This window comes from Lissotriton vulgaris, chromosome 1_1 (genome assembly GCF_964263255.1).
Source record: "Lissotriton vulgaris chromosome 1_1, aLisVul1.2, whole genome shotgun sequence".
NCBI classification, from domain to species: Eukaryota; Metazoa; Chordata; class Amphibia; order Caudata; family Salamandridae; genus Lissotriton; species Lissotriton vulgaris.
This window is the reverse complement of record NC_141685.1, coordinates 1,587,226,620-1,587,247,059: the sequence shown is the minus strand read 5'-3', so window position 1 is coordinate 1,587,247,059 and position 20,440 is coordinate 1,587,226,620. Positions and strand designations below refer to the sequence as shown.

Sequence of the window (20,440 nt, the reverse complement as noted above, 5' to 3'; positions counted from 1 at the left end):
TCTGCAGTCATTCTTGCTTCCCCCAACCCAACCCTATCCCTGCCTCCTCACCTCTCCGTTTGCTTTGCCATCCCTGCCTAACCACCCTCCATTGTCAATGTATTTCCCCATCCCTGCCTGCTCACCTTTACATGTGCTTCCCCATCCTTGCAAGGCCCACCCTACATTATCTTTGTGGTCCCTCATAGCCCACCTACCCCCCATTGTCCCTCTGCTTCGACGCCCATCTGCCCTCCAATGTCACTGTGCTTAGCCGACCGCCTTCCCGCCCCGCATTATCTGTGCTTCTCCACCCACTCTGTTATCCCTGTTCCTCCTCGCCGGCCTGCCCGTCCACCTTGTGTTGTCCATGTGCTCCCCGTCCACCCTTCATTGCCCATGTGTACAACTGCCATCCCACCCTCATTTGGCTGTGCGCTCGCCCGCCCACCATTCATTGTCCATGTGCTCTAACACCTACCCAAAGGTGACATGACAAATCACCAAATCTCCATGTGCCCATCAACAGTGCCTGGATACCCTTATGGGTAATAAGCAGCGCTATATAAATCTACAAACTTTAACTTTTATCTAATACTATGTTTTTCACATCTACAAAAAATAGTTATAGGTGATAGATATAGGTGATAGATGTTCGCGCCTGTATGTAAATCCAGGCTGTGCAGTCTGCCTCTATTTTAATCAGGTTTTAATTTGCTAGTATGACATTCACGTTTTACAGCAGCAGGTGATGTGTGCTGAATTGCAACATTCGGCAGCATGTAGTGATAACGTATAAAATAAATTAATAAAACATTTTACGCTTGCAACTGTGCCTACTGTTTGTGTGGTGGCGTTCTCGGGAGCTCTGTGGTTGAACTCATGCCTAAAGTTATTCAGCATTTCACAAAATAGTTGCATTTTGTTCTGACAGGACAAAGACCTAAAGCAATACATGGACGACTGCGGAAACATCATGAGTATACACAATGTGAAGGTACGTCATCTTAAATCTTGTTTTTAAATAACATTTATATTTATTCGTAGCTTCTCTGGACTGAAGCAGTCTTTGAAGAGTATTCTGTAACTCCGCCGTCTAATGTTTCTTCTTAAAATAAAGTGAAATGCCCTGCATCGCTTGCAGTGACGTTGCTTTATCACTTATGAAAAAATGTCCTTCCTCATTGACCTTGGGTTGAGATCTGTGCTTGTGCACATTCTGTAGCAAATAGAGCTGTTTAAATTTAGAACTGAAAGCTAATCTAGCCGTGCATGTCTTTTAGACATGATTTCCTATTTATAATTTTATCTCAGTTTGATTTTCTGTATAATTTAACCTTCCAAATTATGTTGTTACTTAAATAGTTATAAAATATGCCCTTTTTTAAACCTTGATAAAAGCCTTCAGGGAAGAAGATAGAGCTAACAAATGTATTCCAGGAGTGCCTCTGGAGGTACAAGCTAGATATGTTGCTTACATATAACTCCATTTATTCTTGTGAGTTATTTCATCACATGTATTATTCTCAAAATGCCAGTGTATCTAAGTGATGCCAGTCATTTTCAAAGTCTAAAGATGGGTCCACAGCTTCATACCTTATTGGGGGACGTTTGTGATGTCTTTGCAGATATAAAAATCGTCTGGACGTACACTGTCGTAGTCTGAGGAGATTTTCTCATATCGACTCTGAGGGCTTTGCCAATCAGATCAGTTGACATATCTTGCACCCAGATTGTTTGCATTTTGCCAGATGACCGCTTTCTGCCCAGTACTTATCTTATGGCCAGTGCTCTTAGTAATAACATCCAGGTACTTTATGGGTCTGCCTTTGTGCTTTGAGGCAGAGGTTCTAGACTTCCAAAAAGACCCTCATTACTGAACCAGAAGGGCAGAGCACTACAGGCTCTCCTTATCCAAGGCCTATTGGTGTCTGGCACCAAAACAACAGTGTTCCAGGTTTCCAGCAACAGACAAGAGGTCCCAATGTTCCTGTTGCTGGTGTAAGAGGAACATTAGCTTTAAATCTACAGTGGAACTTAGCATGCAAGAAAGCGCTTCTGCTTGCTTGCTGTTTGAGTAAGCTCTTTATATAGATGTTTATAAAAAGTAGGTCACAATTACGCATTTTATAAAAAATAAAAATTCACACATGGTCGGTGAAAATGTGTTTACTTTAAGTAAAATGATAATGTTTTCCCCCCAACCCGGCATCTATTTATATTCATTGTGGTAAACCTTTCATGGGATTACACTTCTGACTTTCCATATCTAATGTATGCATTCTCTACTTTGATACATAGCTCAAAATCTAATTCCTGTGAAAGTACACCTGAGCCCCCTTGTTACCACAGTTCATGTTATTCAAAGTCATTGGATTGTCAATCTCAGCTTAATAAAATTCGAGTTGCGGTTAATGGCAGTGTCAAACTGCATTTTCAAGTACTGTATAAAAACAAGGTAGTGTATTAATAATAATACTCATTGTTAATTCAGTGTGCTTGAAGCTCGACTGTTGTTTTCCTGTCTGGCCTACTTGCATTTACAGACAATCTCCGCAGTCACCAGGAGGCTCAACAAAAGAAAGGAAGCCTGCAAAAAAGTCTCATGGAGGTAGGGTAAATAGTCCCAAAAGCTTCCAAGTCACATCTGCCTTCTTATATAACTTGCTGTAAACGTTTCATTTGCTCTGCAGGACCACCCTCAGATTTTAGGAGCCAAAATCAGCAGGTTAGCAAGCTCAGATGGGGACTTGGAGGTGGAGATTTTCGTTGATCCTTAGTTGGGAGTGCCCAAACATGTCTGGCAAGTGGTATAGGGAAAGAAGCATGGGAACAATTTTGTATTTCTGTCTTGAATGTGACTTTATAGTAGCTTTTTTCCAAGAATCATATCCATGGAATAGGAGCTCCTGCTGTGATATGCACTCATCAGCAATAATTTGCTTGTTTTATTTTTTTTAATTGGCCGGTCTTTCTCACCTCACACTACCAGCAGAATGCTGACTGGAACAGAAGTGAGTGCAGTCCAGTTGAAGGATTTCACTTTCCAGCACATTTAGAGAGATTTATCACCAGCTCTTACTTGAATCTGTGAGACCAGAAGGCTGGTCCATGAGCTAGTTATGATGACTTTTGGCTTCCTCGCTACGAGTACTTAGGCTTCAAGGTACCAAGCCTGCTTGTCTCTATAGAAAGTTTCTTCTGTGACAGGAATGTGAAGAAAGACTTTTAACAGAAATAATCTATGGCCTGCCTGAAAGACAATTAGTGGACCAGTTACAATTGGACATTTCTCCTTTGTACTCCTTTGAAATGTTTTCTCCATGCCAGAGGAGTGCGGAAGGTCCTGTAAACAAAAGAATCTGCTGCTGCTGAGAAATCTTCTAAAACCGGTCTGGTGGTGGCTCAGTGGACTAATATGCCCACTTTGTAGGTCTGTGTTTGACAAAATAATTGCCTTCTGTAACGCCTTAGAGACTCTATCTAGCTGCAGATTCCATACCTTAGAATTATCCCCAGGTGTCAGACTTGATCTGGAAATTTCCCATGAAAAGTAGTATCCCTGCTTGCCGGTAGGTGGAGCAGCTCAGGTCCATGTGGCATCGTTGGCGTTGTCCGCACCTGAAGTGAGGCTTGTCTTACGTACATAAGCGGCACCTAGGTGCATAGGTGTCAGATTAATTTTCGAGACTTTCCCTGAGAGAAGTGTGTCGCCATGACATACACTGACCACTGGTGTGGAAAACTAGGGCCCTGAAAGGGGAAAGACCTGTCCCTAGAAATCCATTCGCAGAGCGGGAATGATGGGTGGGTCAGTAAGGAATCTGCGGCTAGATAGTCTCTACCACACAAGACCTTACCGAAGGTAAGTAACTTGTTAATCTGATAGAGACAAACTTGTTAATCTGATAGAGACTTCTAGCCGCAGATTCCTTATGTTATAATAAATACCCAAGCAATACCTCCCCGGAGGTGGGTCTGCGGACCAATTTCACACAAGGATGTCCTGCAGGACAGAACAGGCAAAATTCCCATCCTTACAGACCTGACTGTCCAGGCAATAGTGTTTAGTAAATGTGGGCAAGGAAGCCCACGTTGCTGCCTGACAGATGTCCAGGACTGGAACTCTGTGTCCTAACGCAGTAGTGGAATGAGCACGTAAACCCTCTGAGGGTTGTTTCTTAGCCATGTGTAGCCGATCTTTATACAGAGCACGATCCATGGGGATGATAGAGCGTGCAGGGACCAACTAGCTCAGTTTTATCATACTCACCTTAGGCCCATACAACATTCAAACATTGAACTAGTACTCCTGCCTAACTAATTTACTAATTTAATCACTCTATCAGGTTTCCCAGAGGTCCGATTTAGGACTTATACCTGTAGACCATGACTTACCAATCCTTGTCACTTTACTATAAGTCCTGTGGATCAGAGAGTTAGCATAAACAGATAGTATTTTAAACACATTTAATTTTCTTATAATAACCAAAGTCTCTGGAAAAGTTTTAAAACCTCGATCGATGATAGATTTTCTGAGTCAAATGAAAAGGGCCACAATCTCATGACCATACATTTTACAAGCAAAAATATAACCAGCAGGACAAAGTTTGTATGAAATCACAGTAACACCTTTAGACATTGGTACCTGGGAATGGTGAGAAAGGGAAATAGCACAAGGACATCTCACATTGATTATATTTACCTAGAATGGTGTAATGACCAATCCTGGCCACGGGCTGGGGCAAAATACGGACCAGGACCAGGTTCCCGACTAATCAGGTGCCCACGCGAAAAGACGGGATGCAGATCCGGACAGGTGAACTCAGCTAAGTGCTACGCCAGCGTCACTCCACTCTCTCTAGGAAAGCCAATTAATACCCCAATTGGGTAATCGATTCTTCTGTCAGATTTCTCCGCCAGCACCTCTGCTCTCGATAGCCTATTGAGTGCGTTGGGTCAGTGGCAGGTCCGCTATTCGGACAAGTCGGACAATTTCTCTATCTAAGCCTACCTTAGTTATACCATTTCGTGGGCAATGTACCACCCCTAAATGTTGCAAATCTATGAGTTCCCCTTCAGTGATTGGTTCGAAAGACGAGGAGAGGTCATCACACCATACTAAGATGATGTAATTTCAATTTGATTCATATTGATTGAATCCCCGCCCACAATTTTACTTTCCCATGACTTTATTCCGCCCAACAATATTGGCATCGTGGTTAAGAAGGGTGTTGGCAACAATTCACTGCCAATGCTTCAGCAATTTCAGAGTCTGTGTGTACATGCTCGGTATTGTTCAAGATGGAAGATGTGACAGTAGTCAGGCCCAAAGTACGAGCTAGTAGCAAAGTCAAAAAGAAACATATTAGAATACAGAAATAAATTAATGCACTGCGTACCACTTATCTCTACTCTATTCCCATTACTTTATTTTAACTTGAGCATTAATGATTAAGCAGAATGAGCAAGTTTAGCACAAGCTGCAGCATAAGCATTAGCATGTGAAATCTTAAGCAGCCATTTCTGGCATTAGTGCACAGAAGCAAAGTTTTCCCCCCAAGCAGAGAGGTATGTCACACCACACGAGTGTGGCAGACGCATGCGCAGAAGGTTTCCCGCGTTTTCGGCAGCCTTTTTAATGCACTAGAGTTACTGTTAGTAAAAGCACATTGAAAAGCTTCCCCTAGATACTTGAAATGTCATGAAATGTAAATATTAGTAAACAAAACATGTTAATTAATATTTTATAAGTTATTTAGAGAGGGCTGAATACAAGCATGTTTCGGAATATCTGAATCTTTGCTCCATCAGGGAGATGGTCCGCTTCTGCATAGCCCAACCTTTCTTCCCTTGGACATACCCCATGAAAAATTGGTCATTCACCCGTAACTCTCATGTGCAGTCAGGGTAGAGTGACAATACTCTTTTTGGGTTCAGAGGGTGAAGTCACTCCTCTTTCTTGGAGGGATGAGGCAAAGCATAAAAAGTAGGTGGTTTGGCCTACGTAAAATGGAGTGACCACTTGGGAAAAAAGGAAGCTCTCGTACGAAGCACCAGTTTGTATGGGTAGATATTCAGGTAAGGAGGCTTGTATGACCAGGCCTGAGGCTCACTGACCTTTCAGGCAGATGTCATTGCAACCATTAGGGCTATCTTGATGGTAAAAAGCCTGAAAGGACAATTTTGTAAGGGCTCAAGCGGAGCGGACATCAGGAATATGAGGACCAGCTTCCACTGAGGCATTACACGGAGAAGGAGGAAACCTATATTGCAAACCTTTCAAAAACCTATGTACAGTAGGGGATTGGAAAAGGGATGTTTGGTCAGGCAACAGCTGAAAAGCAGATATTGCAGAAAGATATCCCTTAACAATGCCCAGAGCAGAGCTCTGCTTGGCAAGGGAAAAAACAAATGTAAGACTCTTAGATAGGGGAGCAGAAAGAGGGTCAACTGATTTCGCTGCACATCGTGTCACAAATTTCCCTCAACGGCAGGTGTTCACCGTCTTGATGGAGGGACACCTGGCTGCCAGAAGAGCATTGTAGACTTTGGGCAGAACGTCGAAAGCTGTCATCTGTTGCTTCTCCATCTCCACACAAGAAGGCAGAGGGTTGACGGGTTGGGTTGGAGAACTCTCCCCTGCTGCTGTGACACAGGATTCCCCCAAAGGAGCTGCCTGATCGGAGAACCGATGGCCATGACTCTGTGCCAAATCTGGCGTTCCAAGGATGACTTGGGGCTGGTCTTTCCTGATTGTCTTGAGAATTCTGGGCAGGAGTGGTATGGGCGGAAAGATGTACAAGAGGGCTGGACCCCACTCGAGGTGAAAAGCGTCTGAGTGAGAGCCACCCTGGAAACTCCAGTGTGCAGATCTGCTGACATTGCACATTCTCGTCCGTGGCGAACAGATCTAGCCAAGGCTGTCCGCACTGCTGAAAGAGGCCTTGCACAAATGGAGACATGATTTGTGATCTGCTAGGCATCTTCCGCTGAGTTTCATCCGCTCTGGCGTTCGGAGAACCCACCAGTTTTTGGACCACCAGGCATATGCCCTGCTGTTCCAGCCATGTCCAGATATGCAGGGCCTCTTTACAAGGGGTCCACGACTCCAAACTGATTTGTTTATTGCAGTACCACATGGCGGTGATATTGTGTTTGAACTCCTGCACTGGCCTTCCCTGGATGGAGGGTAGAAAGGCTTTTAATGCCAATCTGATCACTCAGAGCACCAACAGGTTGATGTAGAGTCTGGGTTCCACCAGAGACCTTAGTCCTCTGTTCTCCAACTGTTCCAGATGGCCCCCCATCCCAGAAGTGAAGCATCTGTCACTACTGTGAGATCTGGTTAGGGAAGGGAGAGGGGTCTGCCTCTGACCTTGCAGATCCTTCACAGTTCCATCTGAGAACTGGACCATGTCGGAGATATTCCTCTGGCCGTGCACCGACTGGAACTTCAGGTCCCACTGCAGGGCCTGCACATACCAACAGGAATGTGTCACCAGCAGGATACAGGAGGCCATGAGGCCCAGCAACCTCTGAGTCAGTCTCACCAAAATCCAGAACAGAGGCTGAAACATTAGTATCATAGCCTGAATAGCCTGTACTCGCTGTTCGGGAGGATAGGCCCGAAACTGCACTGTGTACAGAACAGCTCCAATGAAAGTGAGTGTCTGATAGGGAGTCAGGTGTGACTTCCTCACGTTGATAGTGAACCCCGCCGAATGCAGGAGGCCTGCTGTAGTCTAGAGTTGGGAGACACCAGCCTGGGGCGAGCCTAGGTTCGACAGCCTGTCATCAAGATAGGGAAAGATTGTCACCCCTGATCTCCACTGATGAGCTTGAACTACTGCCATCACCTTGGTGAACACCCAAGGGGTACTGGTGAAGCCATAGGGGAGCACAGACACTGAAAGTACTCATGGCTCACCATGAACGGCAGATAATGTCTGTGGGTAGGCAGGACAGGAATGTGGAAATATGTGCCCTGCCAGTCCAATGCTACCATCCAGTCTCCTGGGTCGAGGGATGACAAGACCTGAACAGGACTGAGCAATTTGAACTTCTCCTTATTGAGAAAAAAGTTGAGAGAGTGCATGTCTAAGGTAGGACGAAGGCCACCGTCCTTCTCGGGTATCAGTAGCGAGAATAGTAACCAAATCCCACTTCTGGCCTCTGCACCCACTCTATGGCTCCTTTTGCCAAATTAGCCAGCATTTCTTAGCAGAGAAGAGATAGTTGGTCGTCCATCAGCCTGTTGTAAGTAGGAGGCATGGAGGGGGGTGGACAGTCTTGAATGAGAGGGAGTAACCCCTTCGGACAATCTGCAGAGGCAGCGGCTGAAAGGGAGTTGGTGGACTAACCTGATCCAGGCCACCCAGCCCTCTGGGCCGGTAGGAGCTGCGCATTAGGCCATGAAGAGACTGGTAAGCTTGCGTTTCGCTGTGGCTGGACGGGTAAGGACGCGCTGTACCACCCTTCCTTGGCCGCAAAAGGTGGATGGAGGGGCCATGGAAAGGCCCAAGGATCTGGCTGAAGCACCCTGCTGTCCTTGGAGTGCTTCAGCACTGAATCCGCCTTGTCGCCGAAGAGATGGGAGTCATCAAAAAGCATGTTCATGAGTGATGACTGAACATCCCCTGAAAAGCCCTTAGTCCTCAATCAGGCGTGGCATCTCGGAGCCACTGTCGTCAAAACCACTCTGCCTAGTGAGGCAGAGGTGTGTGGTCCACAGTGGATGGTGAACATAGCTGCGTCTGCTGATGGGAGAGGACAGCCAGTGCCTCCTTTGGAAGTGGTGGCAGCATCTGCACAACCATGTCCCAAAGAGCATGGGAGTAGCTGCCTAAAAGACCTGCTCTGTTCAACAATCTAAATACCAAGCTGGCAGAAGAAAACATCTTCCTGCCGAAAATGTCCAGCTGTTTGTATTCCTGGTCCGGCGAGGCCATAGGGAATGCGCCAGGATTTACTTGTGAGGTAGAGGCTTTGACAACCAAGCTCTTCGGAATGAGGTGTTGGGTTAAGAAGTTTGGGTTCCTTTGAGTAGAGCAGTGGGGCGGGCAATAGTCCTGTTCACAGGAGCCCCTGTTCTGGGCTTGAGCCAAGCCCCAAGCAGGACATCAGTAAGTGCCTCTTTGGAAGAAAGGAGCAGTTCTGACTGGGATAGTCCTGGCTGAAGCACTTATGTCAAGCCTGCTACCAAGGGCAAACTAAGGTCTAGGAACTCTGCAGCCCTCTGAAACACTATTGTGTGAAGTTCAAGAAATGAGGTAGACTGAGATGTAGTTGTATCCAAATGGTAGATTTATTCTTTAGTTCAGTCAGGACAGGAACATTTTTAGGATAAGATGGTTGTAGTAGTATTGAAAGTAGTATCAGGAAAATCAGCCCCACCAGGAGCAGCAACCCTCCCCATACAGCAACTGACAATTCCACTCAAACATACACACAGGTTACATTATAAGACATCACCTACACTGGCTGAGCAGCAGAGTACAGAACACAGAGAAAGGACTAGACATAAATGAGAGCAGGATAACACACATTGTAAATGAAGCTCTCTCCTCTGTAGCCAAGGTAGGGGGTGAAAGCATACCAGCATCTGGACATGTGTCCAGTCCGCTGGCTTCACCCAGTTCCTCACACCAGTGCATAGAGTCTTCATAAGGCTGGTATGCTTCCGGGTCCAGCGACCCCTCCCATTCCTCCCTGAGTCGCAGCCCTTAAGAATTGTGCTCAACCTCCGGCCTGGCCAACATGGCACCAATCTACACTGGAGTCTACGCCTGATGATGCCCCTCCAGCTCTGTGTCGGAGTCGGGTATGAGAATGGCAATAGCGGTGCCAGTGCTGCCGGGAGCATTGGCCTCAGACTGGCATCAGGGAAGGTTGGGATGGTACGACTGGCACCAGTCCAGATCCATATGGGCATCCTTGGGGCCCGACTGGCGCTGAGGCCAGAGCTGCTTGCATGGATTCAGATGGGGCCCTTTTCGGACCTGCAGGTCCCGAAGGTGCGATGATGGGAACAGGCCACCCAAATATGAGGTGCATAGCGAAATACAATTCTCAGAGCTGGGCGCGTGTCGCTCTGCCTCCTGGAAACTCGGGGAGGTACGAAGCCGACCCAGGCTCTGGCTCACCCATGGAGCCAGGCCTCGAGTAATGACACTCCGTCATTTATTCGGCCAGCGCATGAGAAGTCAGAGCATGCTTACACTTCTTCATCTTGTGTTTGGACTTACCCAAGTGGCTTGGCGACTTGGACTGTGGTGATGACCATGGAGCTCCGCTCTTGGGACTTCCGCTCGTCTGGGACCTTGATCATTCCTAAAACGATCCACTAGGAGCTCGAGGAATCGCTGCCAAAAGGCCTTCAGGTGCATGGTGCGGCAGTCGGGACACACCTTTATGTCATGGTCCCACTTGAGGAACCAAAGGCAAACAAGATGCAACGCCGCATGGCTTTAAGTTGGCCTTCCTCAATGACCACCCTGCCACACCAGGAGGATAACCTCAAAAGGAGATGACAAAATGTCAGGAAAAAACGTAGTCAAAAAATGACTAAGGGGTAGCTCTTCCTGGGTCTGCGTTAACTGGCGCAGAAAGAAATAAATTGGCGCCAATACGCCTGGTGGCACCTATATAGACACCACATAGTCACATCAGGGCCACATGAACCCCCGCCCCACATGCCCAAACCCGCAAATAACACAAAGACACAAGTGTTAGGTTTGGGTAAAAATTGCTGCAGGTTTATTACATACAACATATGTAATGACGGTGGGTTAGCTTACGGGCGATCCTAGGGCAGGCCGCATTCTCGCCACCTGCCCGCCTGTTGAGCCAAACAACACAGTGGCGAACCACCCAACTGTTGTACAATTACCATAATTATAATGACACGCCCATTGCGGGGCGTGACTAGGCAAACCCCCGGTTGCGCAGGCCCACAACCGCCCGAAGGACTACTGGGGCGCCGACACGGATTCCTGCACCTCCCATGAGGTTACAGGTTAGGCTCTGAGGTTATGCTCTGGCACCCCTATGTGCCCGCTGACGTCCAGCGTTTGCACCTCTCTTCTTCCGGATCGCCCAGTAACTCCGCCTGCAACGAAAAAAGAAACATATTACAAGCTCCCCCCGGAGCCCCCTCAAGCCGACACTCTGGGTTCGAGGAAGGGCGGGAAAAGAGTGTCCCAACATGGAACTGCGACGTCCGGGGCGGCAAAGAGGGCTCCCCAGCAGGGCAGAGGTCTGATGTACTCCAGACGGCTCCTCCCAACCGCCCCGGACGTGCATCACTACCAGTCTCCACCAACCAGGGGAGACTGCCTCAGGAGAGGAACTACTGCGTCATGCGGGGGCGGGACAGCCCTCCGTGACTAGGAGCCCGCCCTCCTGATGGCCACTGCGTGGCCTCGGGCAGGCGCAAATGTCACTTCCAGTTCGGACAATACCACTCGAGTTGAACGGCGCCACCTACTGGTGTGTAGGAGTACTGTTCATGAAAAATTCCCAGATCCAGTCGAACTCCTAGGGATACATCTAAGGTAAGGTATATGCGTCTAAAAGTCTCTATCAGATCTCATGGGCACTTGTTTGAATCCAAGCAGATTTATTCAGCCTTTCTACCTCCGGAGGTACTTAAAATAAGGAAAATTCAGTTTGGTAAAATAAAGATTTGTTATTCAAGGGCAGCATGCTTCAAGGGTGAACATACTTTTTACAAATACATGAGGAGCCCTCCTAAAACTTGAACTTGATGTCTGAGGAACATTTGCAGAAGGTATGGATAGTTCTGAAGTATAGAAAAATAAGTTAAAGTTTGTTTTATAGAGTTGGAACGCTTGAAAAAATGTAGTCTGTGGAGGACTGGGACAGTGTGCCTGTAGTATCCCAAAAAAGTCTCCACCGTGGCAATTTCATCTTAGCCCCTTTTCCCACCTTATTCATTTCTGGGAGAAATTCAAGGCCACACTTTGATTGCTCAAAATAGGTATTCTCCCCTGTAGAGCCCATCTCAGCTGCAGGCTCCAGCCTTGCCCGATTAAATTTTTCAAACAAGCAGAAAAGTTTCTAACGCTAAAAGCAAATGTTTGACTGGAACAAGCTGCCACCTTTTACCCACAATTCAGCTGTGTTGATTTCCTAACTGCTGGACACTTTAAGTGTTTTTATTCCGTTTTGATTAGTTCTTTCGGTGTTGTTGCACATGTATTTATAGGTACTTGCCGTAAGAAAAGACTTTTTTTGAAAAAGCGTATTGAAAATGTTTTTGATAACATACCAAACCAATCCAACTTTCATGACATTCTCAAGATATGTGACCACTAGAACACAGTATTTCAAATATAGTATATACGTAGTAAATTGGGGTATCAGATATTCAACCCTGTCTCTTGCCCTCCATTACACATCCCTAGATCTGAATATTTATCTTTTCTTCAAAATTATTCTGAACGACTGTGACCTGGCTTTAGTTTTTTCTGTTATGCTTTTTCTCATTGTATGATGTAGGCTTTCTCTTCCACCTCTTTGGATTCTTGCCAGGGACCCTACAACTGGATAAACTTTTTTGGGTATTCCCTCTCCTGGTAGACAAAGTCCTCGGCCAGCATATACCACCAATCCATGTTTTTTACCGACTGATCAACTGTTGGAGGCTCTTTACTACCTCCCAATTTGCCAGTATCCAGGTTTGCTGCCATTAGTGCCATGTTACAGAACTACAGTGTATATGGGTATTGTTTGATCTTTTCGGAACTCCTAGAAGCCTAATTGTGGTGATATGTCAAAACTTAATTTCTGAGACCCTTGAAATATAACTTATCCCTTCTTCCAAAACTGTTGTAACTGTGAAAGCTTCCACAAAGTGTGTGTTAATGGTCCTTGCTGAGCACACCCTCACAGGCATCTGTCGTTGTCCCTCCTTCCGATCTTTTATAGCCTAGTTCTAGTAAAATAAGCCTGGCGCAGGATCCCTAACTGTACCTAGTGAAACCGTCCAGGGAGATTTTAGCCGCTTAAACCATGCTAAAGAGGCAGATCGAGGTCTATGTTTTCGGAGACAGCGTATTTGGGCATTTTTGGGAGCCCATTCATAGTAAACCTGTTAACATAATTTTTTACTTTTTGGCAAAATAAATTCACTGTAACGTTGATAATTCGGAACTGAGTAAGTTTAGTTACCATTCTGCTGAAAGGTCGACTGTTGGTTGTGGGCAAACAGTTGAACTTCAGAAAGCACTTGCCATCTTGTAAAAGAACTAGAAGGCTTGGGCTGGCTCGGGGATCACTCGGACAGCGTTATTTGAGGATAAGGATCACATTTTCAAAGGGTCCAGGCCTACGTGGAACGTACCAATAGTTCGTCTAGGAGATTTTAAGGGATATTCCTGAATGCTCGACTATTTCAGTCTCCATCCCCTCCGTGTCTGCAGTTCTTTTCTGGGCCCGCCCATGATCTACGATTTCCACATCAGCGGATGACGTTTGAAGGTAGCGCACCGAGGGAGCACGCAGGGCAGGTGTTCTTTACACAGATGAGCACACTCCAGTTTCGTTTATCACATCATTGTTCAACGCCTCCTCCCATTAAGCTCTATTCATTCAACTGATTACTTCATTCGGTTGAAGCACACTCCATCTGAAGGAAGTAATACATACCTTGCTTCGGTTGTTTTGATTTCTTTTTACCTATATACATAGACGAGTGCTTTCTAGTACAATAATTAGTAACCACAAGATGGCAGCAATGGCAATCAAGTAGAAAAGTGGATATCCAAGAAAAACTTTCGAAGTCATCGTTTTTTTTTTTATTGATCGTTAGGCATGCAAACGCAGGGGTATAGCCACAACAGTGCTACTGTTGCATTCCTAGAGGGGAACAGAGCAGGCGTTTCTTAATTTAACGGCATCATTATAAATGCTGGATTATTTCCAGAATGAACTTGTTTATTTCTGACAAAAAAAAATATGCAACTCTAGTTTTTTTTTAAACATTGATGCATGCATCACTTTTAAAACATGGCACCTTTTGTAGGTGTTCTACCGGAACATGTCGCAACAGAAAAGAGCCAACATTTCTCAAGAACCAGAAATGCACAGTTTCTTGTTTCTAAGGCACACTTTGCCTTCATCTGTGTAATTTAATCCCCGTTTCTTTTTAGTGACCGAATCTTGTTTATAATTTAGTTTCCTGCAGGTAATGAATGCGCTGTCTGTGCTTGCTACAATGGTATTCCCAAAACTTAGGGCCAGAGATTTGACACATGGTGGACTCATAACTCATATGTTAACTTATTAGAGTTAAAAAGTCCACCCTACCCTTCCCCATTGTATCTTTTGTTATGTTGTACCTTTTTTCAGAACTCAGGACTGAGTCCCAAGTCCTAAGATGGCTACCGCCACATTGTTGTTGATGTGGTGGAAGCCAATCCAATCTCAACTTGAGCTTGGTCAAAGTGGTGCATGAGTGTCTTTGAAGGTCTGTGAGTGGATAGGCGAGTCTGAGTGGGTGTGAGAGTGTAGGTCTGTGAGTGGTTGTGTGAGTTATTATCTGAGTGGGTCAGTAGGTGAGTGCGTGGGCCTCTGAGTGGGTCTGCGCGCCCCTACACCACATTAACAGAAACCACGGGAAAGTGGTGGTCGCCGGGGCCCAGGGTGGTCCACACGCCCTGCACATTTTTTTTTAAGTAAAGCGGAGATGGTAGTGGTCCTTATTTGAGCCCATGGAAGGGGTGGTCCGTGTGGCCTCTCCTATATTACTAAAAAGGCCAGGGGAGGTGGTGGTCAGAGCTCAAAAAGTCTCAGGAGGGGGGCCCCCATGTGCCCCCCTACTTTTTTTTAGAAACTGCCCCTGGCCTTGGCTCATCCAGTGGCCCTTTGCAAAACAAGTGCAGGAGCCTGCTTTTTTACTGTTGATTTCTGAGCTGTATTTTACCTCTTTCTGCTTGTGTCTTATCTTAATATTGCTTCTTGCTGCCGGTTTCTGACCTCTAGTTAGCCTCTTTCTGCTAGTTTCTAAACTTTATTCTGCCTCTTTCTGCTCCCTTCAGAACTTTCTTCTGCCTCTTGCTGCTTATTTCCAACCATTATTTTGCCTCTTTCTGCTCGTTCCTCACCTTCATTTTGCTTTTCTGCTCATTTCTCACTTATATTTTGCCTCTTTCTGTTTTTTTCTGACCTTTATTTCGCCTCTTTCTGATCCCTTCTGACATTTATTCTGCCTCTTTCTGCTAGTTTCTTACCTTTATTTTTCCTCTTGCTGCTGCTGTATGGCCTCTGTTTTGCCTCTTTCTGCTCGTTGCTGATGTTTATTTTACCACTTTCTGCTAAATTCTCACCTTTATTTGACCTCTTTCTGCTCATAGTGGTGGCTGGTGACCCAAACAAATGGCGGGTTGATATAAATTCAATTAAAAAATATACAAATAAACATTTAAACATTTCAAAAATTATCACTTACCTTAGCCTGCAGCATGCCCTTGGTGTTCTCCAGTCCCCTGCTCAAGACTCCTCTAAGCACAAAGTCCCACAGCTTCCACAGGTCCTTATCCATTCCAGACACTGCTCTCACGCTGCATGAGTGAAGCATCTGGATTCCCTAGTGCAGGCTGCCTTAACGCTCTGAAGAGCACTAAAGGCCTTTGCCTGCTTTCCAACGCAGCTGTCTAAGATAGTTGAGTTGGAGAGGTTGAATTGGACATGTTGGTTTGGACGTAGCAAGGTGTCTGGCCAAACTGACATGTGCAATTCATGCTGTAGGGGAATCATTGCTGCCAGTCAGCAGCAATGATACAATGGCCCCGCCCTGCCCTCTCCATTTGACAGAAAGCCAAAAAAAATGGTAATAAAATCCTTTAATTACCATTTTATTTTTCCAGCTCCCCCTCCTTTTTTTATGAACTGCGCCAGGACCTGGCCCACCGAGAGGCCCTTTACAAAACAAGTGCGGGAACCCACACTTTTTTTTTGCTGCATATTTTAGGAATTCCCAGCAATTTGTTTTTAAAAAAAGGCTTTTTTGCTATGCCACAAAAAAGGCTTTTTTGCCATGCCACAAGACCAAGGTTTGGGGGTTAGGGTGTTCCTACCCTGCCACCTTATCTTTTTTTTCACTTTTTTTGTGCGACTCGGCTGAAGCTGAATCCCAAAATCTCTGCCAACCTTTCCTGGTTGAAGTGTTGGCAGCCAGTAAGAACTCAGCATTTCCTTGCACAAGCTCGTAAGTATTCATGAATTAGCCGCGATCATAGATATACAAATGTGGGTTTCTTTACATTTTTTGAAAACTACTAAACTGATTTACAATGAAGAACAAAAAGCACAATCTGCGTACCAAAAGCTAGCTTTCTACCAAATTTGGTGTAATTGCGTTCAGCAGTTTGAGATGTGGTTGTGTTCAAAACTCCCATGAGAATTAGCACTGGAAACACACTTTTTTATCCCCTTTTTCTCACACCCCACTTAACAGATCACCCCTAAAACTTTCCAAGCACAACTAAGATCAGCAGCACACTTTTGTGGGAAAAGTTTGTGAAGATTTGTCAAACAGCGCCATAGATATAGGCAAGTTAAATGCTTTCCCTATGGAAACATGGTCCTATCTATAACTACCTACTGGCAACATACGTTCCATTGGGCTGCTGGACACCATCATGCTCAAAATCGAAGGGCATGTTGACATGTGAGTGGAGTCGGCAATCTCTACAGCAATTTCACCAAGTCCTTCCCACTCCATTCGTTCCGCAAAGGATGCCGACACGGAGTCTGAAATCTCTTCATTATTGCCTTTTGGCTGCCCTCCAGCCTTGATCAAAACCAGGAGCGCCATTTTGGAAGTGTGATTTAAAAGACACTCGTGCACAAATACAAAATACTTATAAAGTCCTAGTACTAATACTAATACATACGCTACCTAATTATGTACACTAAATTCATAAAACTGGGCAACACTATATAATAATACTATTTCCAGTCTGTTCACATACACATTTACTCAAATGGCCTCTCGCGCCCTAGTGTGCTCTGTTAGCAAACCAATTTCTATGTTTTCTGGATGCCTCATGGCACACTGTAACTAAATTTCTTTACACAGAGGTGCCACCTCAGATGCTCTATATTCTTTATATATTAAATAATGAAACAAAGTACCATGGTACATACTGCATGCATGCTAATGTAACATTCCCTTGTGTACATACCTTCCTACCTCAATTCGTCCTCTACAACATTACTATCTTTCTCAACATGCTGTAACATTGTATCCAACCATTTATATTTACATATCTGCAAGGGGTCAGTACATAAAGTGACTAAGTGTAAAATCAAAGTGCCAACATTGTTGCTAGATATTAAAGCATCATCACAGTAAATATCTACATTGTTTAGTTTTTGATATGGCATGCCTACTCCCTGATTTTCACATACTAATTGCATCTTATTTCAATTAACAAAAAGGTCTACCTAACTAATTACAGATAAAATCACTTTATTGCTCAATTGGTAGATAGACACTGCTCCTCTAAATTGAAAGAAATTAGGAGACCGCCTATAGGTGTGTGAATAGATCTTCCTCCATGTTTAATCCCATATGGGACTTAGTATTACATTCAATATTGTATCACTACTCAAGTCTTCTCAGACTTTGCTCCCGATCACCTCCTCTGTTGCACCTCTGTACACTATCAATTACCAAGTATATCAATGATTTCACATCACTATTGTGTCTCTCTTCAAGATTGCGGGCTATTGGGCAGTTCCTATCCTTATTTCTTTTTGTCAATACATGCGGCAAGACTCTTTTATGCACTTATAGAATTGTGCTCCCTGCATACATTATATTGCAGGGGCACTTCAAACTGTACACAACATACTCGCTTTTACAATGACATTTTCCTTTTATTTTATTTGGAGTATTCTGAAATGATGGCCTATATTTACTTGTGTTTATTCCATACTGGCAGGCTTTACATTTTTTGCATTTCTTCAAGCCTTAACTTTCTCCTAGCCAATTCCCTTTAGCTACATTTTTAGTGCTGCATTTTACTAGGACAACCTTCATGGATCCAGCTCTTCTAAAATTCATTAGGGAGGGCAAACAACAAAAGAAAGTTAATACCCATCAAAGGGACTATCACAATCTGATGACACAATTATCCAATAAAACAGACTATGTGATTAGAAAGTCCTACAAAGGCATGGCCTATGGAGATGTATATTCAAGAAGCATGTAAGATGTTGAACAATGAATCATGTTATCTTAAAATTTCAATTATTACGCTTTCTGCGATAAAAACTTCATATAATGAGGAACTCTTAGAATGGTGTAACCAGGGGCTTTTGAACCAAGAGGAATACATATGTCTTATTCCTAGAATCCACAAAAATAAATGTAATCAACAATAATGCCTTCTAATATCAGCATTAGGAAGTACTTTTGAAAATACTTCAAAATATCTGGATTACTACTTAAGAGAATTCATAAGAAACCTCCCTTCTTATTACAGGAAACAGGAGACTTTTTGAAAAAAATATTTTTATATCCCATGAGACAATGACTAAACATTAATGACCATTGATATTGTAACCTTGTATACAATCATACAACATGAAGATGGACTAAGGGCAGTAGAACACTTTCTGAGTTCAAGACCAATAAACTTAAGAAAGTATACAAAAATGCTATTATGCCTGATTCGAAGGGATTTAGAGAACAACTTCTAGTTTAATAATGAATTGTATCAACAAATTAGAGGTACAGCGCTGGACACCTGCTTTGCCCCTAGCCATGTGAATTTGCATATGGGTGTTAGACCGACCCCCAGCAGGTAGCCAACCCCCTCCTTGAGCCTTCATACGCACTGGGGACGTAATCCCTGGGCTGTGCCTCATTTAAGAGGGGAGAGGGGCCGCACAGCCCTCCTGAAGGACTGGGTTATTCTAAGACCCAGCGGTGCCAGGGATAACACCTGAAACCTTCGTGGGTTACCTGTTCCGGCGTACAAATGACAGAGACACGGGACACTTCCTTCGGCGTCAAAGATTCAAGGTTTATTTATTGCAGGGAACACAGAAGTCACGAGAAGTACATAGCATGTAAGTTCACGGAGACTGCTTCAAATTGTATCTGTGGATCGCTCCTCTTATACAGTTCCCTATCATAGGATAACATAACAGACAAAGGTTGACAACCCGGTTCCCACAGTAAATATCATAGGGGGTCGCTTTTATGTATACAGGGCCCGGAACATGATTACAGTAGCATTTGGCAGTTCCCAACTGTAAAAGTACATCTTCCCACCATTAGTGCATTCCGTTCGGCTGTAAACGAATCAAGGAAGAGTCAGAAACAGGTGCAGAGGAAGACGAGGATAGCGAACAGATCGAAGAAAGTGAAAAAAGGGGGGTGGTATCAGGAAACACGATTACAGGGATCAAAAGGACGTGCCTAATGAAATGCACAACTAAGACAATAGACCGGCACGGCAAGATGAGCCTCGAGCGGGGCCATCTGCCTTACAGTATCATCCCCCTCGTCATAAAGACATCCTCAAAGGAACATGTGTCTTCCACAAGAGTTTGGGAATCCCAGGGTCGCGAAGCGGACAGCGTCCGTTCGCTGGCTACTTGAGGGCAAGAAACAAAATGGATGCCGTATTTAAGATGGAACCCGTGAGTTCAGATGAAGAAACCCACGGAACAAACGAACGGTTCAGGCTAGTACAGCGAAAACGCGTACACCCACTAAACTCGTCATTTGCGGTTCATAGATACCAGACTCGACCATATTCGTGCGAGTCGAAAACACCACTTACGATTGTCACGGAACCTCACTCCTCCCTGAGCCTATTATTGCCCTGAGGACCCCATCCCTCAGAGCCTTCCTGCAATGCAGTTTGGTGCCCCAGTGCCCACCTTGGGCCACCACATACAACATGTGGGCTGCGGGGAGAGCCCCAGGGAACCCGCAGCCCCAGCTTCACCACATATGGTGCGAGAGCCAGCACTACTCCCTCACGGAGGGTGCAGCTGCTTTTTGCATGCTCCTTCTCAACGGGGGCAATACCTGTTCTATTTCCCTTTCTGCTTCAGTGCGGGCAGAGAAACAAAACAAATCACCATTCTGCTCCCAGCTGGCAGGAGCATTTTTAAATCTCCCACTGGCTGGGAGCAGGCTTAGTGTTTGCTCCCGTTTGACAGAGGATTTAAAAATGCTCCCACCAGGCAGGAGCAAACACATGTTTTCCTGCCCACACTATTCCGGCAACAAAACTACTTTGTCGTGGGGTTGGACTCACCATGACACAATAAGTGAGCCGGCCCCTGGTGATGGGGTCCTCGTGGCCATTAAAGGTTCAGTGAGGGGGACTGCATGGGCCCCTCCCTTAAAAAATCGGCCCCAGAGGATGGGGTCCCAAGGGCCATCACAGGTTTGGGGAGGGGACCACGCTGT

The 20,440-nt window shown here is 45.1% G+C and overlaps 1 protein-coding gene across 2 annotated transcripts in view; it reads left to right on the top strand.

Annotated features, from left to right (window-relative positions):
- Positions 1-20,440, top strand: part of CDK17 (cyclin dependent kinase 17) — a 574,256-nt gene that overhangs the window by 475,276 nt on the left and 78,540 nt on the right. For both annotated transcript variants that reach the window (XM_086918156.1, XM_086918151.1), the window contains exon 10: positions 914-976. In XM_086918156.1, coding sequence (XP_086774282.1) covers positions 914-976 — 63 coding nt within the window. The remainder of the gene's footprint in view (positions 1-913; positions 977-20,440) is intronic.